This window comes from Pecten maximus, unplaced genomic scaffold (genome assembly GCF_902652985.1).
Source record: "Pecten maximus unplaced genomic scaffold, xPecMax1.1, whole genome shotgun sequence".
Taxonomy (NCBI): Eukaryota; Metazoa; Mollusca; class Bivalvia; order Pectinida; family Pectinidae; genus Pecten; species Pecten maximus.
The window spans coordinates 1-6,734 of NW_022981865.1; the positions used below are offsets into that span (position 1 = coordinate 1).

General features: G+C 38.2%; 1 protein-coding gene across 1 annotated transcript; it reads right to left on the reverse strand.

Annotated features, from left to right (window-relative positions):
- Positions 1-3,002: 3,002 nt before the first annotated feature.
- Positions 3,003-5,162, reverse strand: LOC117320255. Its single transcript, XM_033874903.1, has one exon. The coding sequence runs from the start codon at positions 5,144-5,146 to the stop codon at positions 3,656-3,658; it is 1,491 nt and encodes a 496-aa protein (XP_033730794.1). The 5' UTR covers positions 5,147-5,162; the 3' UTR covers positions 3,003-3,655.
- Between the last annotated feature and the right edge of the window lie 1,572 nt (positions 5,163-6,734).

Here is a 6,734-nt window from a genome sequence, read left to right on the forward strand (position 1 = left end):
GCACGGAATATATACCACAGCGAGTCATACAATTAAAATTGTATTCGTATTTAGCATGTAATGTGGCGGGAGTTTTCACGAGCTGACAAACATCTGTTGTGTCGTTGGTTAATAAAGTATGTTCAAACGTACTTGATCAAAAGTTCTGACAATGAAATGTATATCTCGTGTATCGGTGTCATTTCAGTTCCGAATCCATTGAATGGCCATTAGAAAATCGATACTTTCCCACACTCGTACATGTAATATATACATATATATAGTCAGGGCACGAGTCAAAAAGTTGTCTTCCTACGTCATTTGTGTTGCTATGTCATATATCTATTTATTAGCACAATGTATCATATACACTTTGTGTTGGTGATCCGAAGATATAATTTGAATTTCCTGTCGTAGTTGTACCGAGAGAAATATATATATATACACATTTAGCTTGTAATGAACACATGCACTTATGGCCCGGATTTCCTTGTACATGTACCGAGTTTCTCTCGTAAGCTTTAAAACTCAGCAAATAAAATTTAAAGACATGGTTTTCCGTAATCGGGATTTAATAAATATATATTCATGCATTAAAATTGATTATTTTTTTTTAATCAGAGATACTCATGTTAAGTTTGACCATTAAATTCATGACATAATTTACAACTGAAATTTTACTTTAACTAACATTAAGCTTGCGTGTCCTGTCCCAAACTAAGGCCTTGATATTTAAATTTTAAAACCCCCATGTAACATACATTTTTATAAACCTCATACTATAGAAACCTATCCTCGATAGATAGGATTTAGCATGGACGGGTCTGTAATCCCGTGTTACGTAAAATAAAGGTTCTGAACTTTTTGAGTACACCTCGATATATGATAGTCAGTGTCTCCTCCCCTTGTCTGTTAAGACCCGGGTGTACAAAGCCTTACTATCGTAATACAGAAATATTGTAAGCGAAGAAATTTATTATGTTTTACAATTTCGTAAAAGCTCTACTTCCCACTTGTTGGATAAATATACAGTTTTATTTATTTATTTATTTTTCTATTTTTTTCCCTTGATGATCACGAATTGATACTTTTCGTTAAGTTTAGATTAAGTTAATCAGACCCTGAGAAAATGACGTCACTATTAAACTATCTACGTCATCACGTTGGAAGTATGATTATATGACGGCAATGTTTACCGATACAGAAGTTTCAGATATATATCTAAGGAGATGATACATTGTAAGTTATGTACAGTTTTATTGAATCATAAAGCGAAAAACCGGTTAACCATATTCTTATTTACATATAAATGTATAGTACCCTATGACGTAAAATATTTTGTGATCCAGTGACCTGTCTCAGAGTTATCGCCCTTACTAATATTTATCTGCATCAAGGCACGTGATTGTACTTAGTGTACCTCTACACGTGATTGTATGTAGTGTACCTCTACACGTGATTGTACCTAGTGTACCTCTTCACGTGCTTGTATCAGGTGTTCCTCTACACGTGATTGTACCTAGTGTACCTCTTCACGTCATTGTATCTGGTGTACCTCTACACGTGATTGTATCTGGTGTACCTCTACACGTGATTGTAACTGGTGTACCTCTACACGTGATTGTACCTAGTGTACCTCTTCACGTGCTTGTATCAGGTGTTCCTCTACACGTGAATGTATCTGGTGTACCTTTACACATGAATGTATCTGGTGTACCTCTACACGTGATTGTACCTGGTGTACCTCTACACGTGATTGTACCTGATGTACCTCTACACGTGATTGTACCTGGTGTACCTTTACACGTGAATGTACCTGGTGTACCTTTACACGTGAATGTAGCTCGTGAACCTTTACAAGTGAATGTATCTGGTGTGCCTTTACACGTGAATGTATCTCGTGTACCTTTACACGTGAATGTATCTGGTGTACCTTTACACGTGAATGTATCTGGTGTACCTCTACACGTGAATGTATCTGGTGTACCTCTACACGTGAATGTATCTGGTGTACCTTTACACGTGAATGTATCTGGTGTACCTTTACAAGTGAATGTATCTGGTGTACCTCTACACGTGAATGTATCTCGGGTACCTTTACACGTGAATGTATCTCGTGTACCTTTACACGTGAATGTATCTCGTGTACCTTTACACGTGAATGTATCTCGTGTACCTTTACACGTGAATGTATGTGGTGTACCTTTACACGTGAATGTATCTCGTGTACCTTTACACGTGAATGTATCTCGTGTACCTTTACACGTGAATGTATGTGGTGTACCTTTACACGTGAATGTATCTCGTGTACCTCTACAGGTGATTGTACCTGGTGTACCTCTACACGTGAATGTACCTGGTGTACCTCTACAGGTGATTGTACCTGGTGTACCTCTAAACGTGATTGTACCTGGTGTACCTCTATACGTGGTTGTACCTGGTGTACCTCTATACGTGATTGTACCTGGTGTACCTCTATACGTGATTGTATCTGGTGTACCTCTACGCGTGATTGTACCTGGTGTACCTCTACACGTAATTGTACCTGGTGTACCTCTACACGTGATTGTACTTGGTGTATCTCTACACGTAATTGTACCTGGTGTACCTCTACACGTGATTGCACTTGGTGTACCTCTATACGTGATTGTGTCTGGTGGTATAGTTATCGAGAAGTCGTTTAAAGTGAAAACGTGACTACGGACGTACGACGGACGCATAATTCCGTCATAGACTCACTTCCCCAATGAGGTGGGACTCGTACAACTAATTAGTTTACTAAAATACTAGGACTCTATCGTCTCAATTGATTACTTGAAGTTCAAATAAATAATTTTACATGGAATAGGTGTAATAGCATGTACAGGTTCGAGCACTCATGTACACAAAAGACCCGGATGATAACAGTAACTCGCACTTTGAGAATTTCCGCTTTTTCACCTGTAGTCCTACGTTATTCTAATTTCCGTAAAAGTGTATATTTTATTCAAATCTTAAGACAAATTACTCTTTATACTCGTATATAATGACAATGACAATTGTTTATTCTCGTAAACAGTACAGTGCAGATAATATGAATACAAACACCTGGTTAGTAATAATACATGGTAAAACAAATTGTGACTTAATTATCTCATTTATATCAATAATAAATTTAGCCAATGAAATATGTAACAATTACTTCATGCCTATTGCATATGTTAATTACTCGGCTACAATACCTTAAACCAGTTTGTCTTGGGGATTAGATTCACAGAAAAAACGGCAACTGATTAGCAGAATTGATTGTGTCAAGGCTAGAATTATCTATAGCGACAGAATAAGGTTTTTCCAGGTTTGTTTTTGAAGTTAACAATGTATTACTTTCAGTGTTCATTTTTTAATGCGATGAATATAGATTAGCAATTCAGTATAGTGTTAAAAATACATATTATAAACTGGTAAACAAATCAGTACGTTATCGTATGTACACTTTTGAAATCAAGTGTTAAAAGTAATCGTCAATTTAGGACAACCTATAATTCAAATCAAACACATAGACGGGTAAAGTATACAAGATAATTAATCACCAACATATTATCAATGTCACTTTATTATCATATTCACAGTATTCGAAGGACACTCTGTGTAGGTGAGTATTGATGCATTGTTCAATACGGGGATACACGTGTTATGTCTATTTATATTTGAGTATTTTCGTTCTATTGTCCTCGTGTAAGACCCAGAGGGTACCGTCCTTGAGTAGACTGATACACCATGGTTTACTTCCATCGGATGTATAGACAGTCCTCATACAGCGTCCAGTATTCCCGTCAATCAGTAGTACTGACCTGGTGATCTCTTCCGTTACGAGGATATCACCAGCTCCATCAAAACAAACATCGCCAGGGTAAAATTTTGATGACTGACTGGAACTTCCGTTTGATTTGATTGTACCAATGTCTTTACAGCGAAACTTCAGGTTTAGGTGTTTATCCATCACGATGACGTGAGGCTGTTTGTCTGGTTTCTTACCAGCGATGTAGTCATCATAACCTACACCATCAAAATCAACAGCAGCTACATCCCCGGTCAGAGAACAAGACACCATGTGATGAGGGACTACTGCCACCTGTCGACAAGGACGGCCCGCTCCAGCTGACACTGCCCGGCCGTCTGTAGTGTACAGTTGTATTCCTCCCTTCATCCCCACCACCACCACCATGTCATCACTAGTGATACACAGAGAACTTGGTGTGTTGTTAACGTTAAAGCGTGTAACAATGTCACCACCCATCGTGATTTCCCGGATACTTCCATCTTCAGAAACACAGAACCACACCCTGTCCGTGGTCGGGGATACAGAGATCAAAGTGACTTTGACCTTACACTCGATAGTCTCCTTTACACTGCCTTTAAAATCAACCCGGTACACACTTTCAGCGTCCCAGTACGATAACCATGCCTCGTCACCAGTAAGACATGTACGACATACATCGTAATAAAAAGACGTCGTAAACTCGGACAGAACCACAGGTGTCGGAATCGGTTTGTATGACTGATCTTCCTCGTCGACGAGTACCTTACCAAGCATGCGTTCCAAAAGTTCGGTGGAGATGGTCCCGGGTTTGAACTCCACTGTCTGCAAACGTCGAGGAGAGGGAGGGTCAATTGAGGTATTCCTGATTTCCCGCGCTAATGTAGTGACGTCAACGGTTATACCGGATGTCAGTACCTGCTGGCATCTGTCCAGTTTTGGCTCTAGGTCCTCCCTCAGATATTTGGTTAGAGCAGTTTTGTTTTTCTCAGAAACCTTTTTATTCAGTTTCTCTAGCTCGGTACACATCTTCACTAACAAGTCAATGGCATTGTCGATGTTGTCTTTCATCTGTTTCCCCTGACGTTTAATGTCACTGATAACTTCCTTATATCCTCCACCGCTCGTCTCCTGTTCACGAATATCCTCCTTGATTTTAGGAATGTCGGTTTTGGAAAGCTTGTCAACATACTGCTGTATTTCCCGTTTCTGGTCCGCCACGTAATCGGTCAGTTTACCCATCTTATGACCGTAGTGACTGTCTGTAACACAGTCCACCCAAATTAGCTCGTCCGCACACGATTTACACACATACATAAACCCCATTCCTTTATGTTGGGGACACCCAGGAACTGGTGTCTGGGCCGCCATGTCGACAAGGTTAGCTGCTGTCTGTCAATATGGCGGCGATACTTCTCGGAATTTGAGATAAGCTTTCGGGTAAAGGACAGTATATGTTCTATTATTAGTAACATGACGTTTTGCATCAAATATATTTAAATTAAACAGAAACTGTTGTCGGAGTCGTGATACCGACGTGGGTATACGTCGTGTTTAGTCACGATATACCCTAATCTTTAATTTATCAATACATTTGTTTCAACACGTCATCAAATCGTGTGTGTTGAAATTGTTTAGTGCATCAGCATTTTTTGTGAATTCTATCATTGATGTTTGAACAGGAAATCTACCTAGCAATGTTATTGTGAAGGTAATCACATCTGTTTAAGATAAAGCATACTCCCTTAAGTAAAATAAAAACAAACAAACAAACAATAAAAAAAATAACAACATTCAGCGTAATTTTTAGAATCAAAGGGGCTGTCACATAAACAATAATTGTTACAGTAATATTTCTTTTTAATATAAATTATTTTTCGTTGATTATGCAAACTAAAATGTAAAGTCACAGTGACCAAATATTTTATCGCAATATCCCTCTTTTAGGCTGAAAGTCATCAATACTGTTGTCCTCATAATTTCGTCTGTATATTGGTAAATTTTGTTGATGTTTTTAACTGAGTCTTATTCTGAAACAATCATTTAAATTTATGACATCCGGGTGTTTGAGATAGTGACGCACTACCGATTTTGGTCCTGATTGTGTCTCGACCGGAACTTCTACATCGATATCATTTTATTTTATCTCTGTGTTATCATCGCTAACTCTAATCATGCACAAAATGCCTTACTAAAATAGGACTTACAACATTGGTTATTTCAAAAACTTAAAATAAGCCTTAAACAGACAAAAATGACATATTTTGTTTAAAAAAAGTGTAATTTTGTACATTGGATTATCTTATTGTCGTTTATAGCTTAGATAAATGACATGGCTCTGCAAACAAAACATCACATCGCGTCGTTGGGAGAATTTAATCTGTCAGATCCCTCGCTTAAGCGTATCTAGACGATAGGCAGGATGGGCTGTGTTATAGCCTTATAATCACAGGGGCCTGATAATTTGTTATGGTCTACTTTATTTGGACACATCTTAGTTTTTATAGAGAATGTGTTATGGCATTTTTTGAGGTGAGAGAAGGAGTGGGGGTATGGTGCTAACACTCGGTAAAAATATCATCAAGTCTTGTCCATCTTGTAACCTCGACCTCAAGTTACTCTAAATTATCAGGTCCCTATGACAAGGATAGACCCAAATTCACCTCGACTGTGACAAACTCTCAAGACCCTGTGATAAGGATTGGTCCAAATTCACCTCGACTGTGACAAATGATTAGGTCCCTGTGTCAAGAATTGGTCCAAATTCATCTCGATTGTGACAAATTCTCATGTCCCTATGATAAGGATTGGTCAAGATTCACATCAATTGTATCAAATTTACCTACATACTTATTTACCCAGATATTGAAGCTAGATAAAACCGCCAGGAGTAATTAGTTCCACTAATGGATGGTCACGTGACAGATTCTATTAACCGCATTGTTAGTTTTAAATGTTT

Bases quoted from the DNA above. Each gene is read 5' to 3' on its own strand.
- LOC117320255 (XM_033874903.1), bottom strand. From the start codon at position 5,146: ATGGCGGCCCAGACACCAGTTCCTGGGTGTCCCCAACATAAAGGAATG.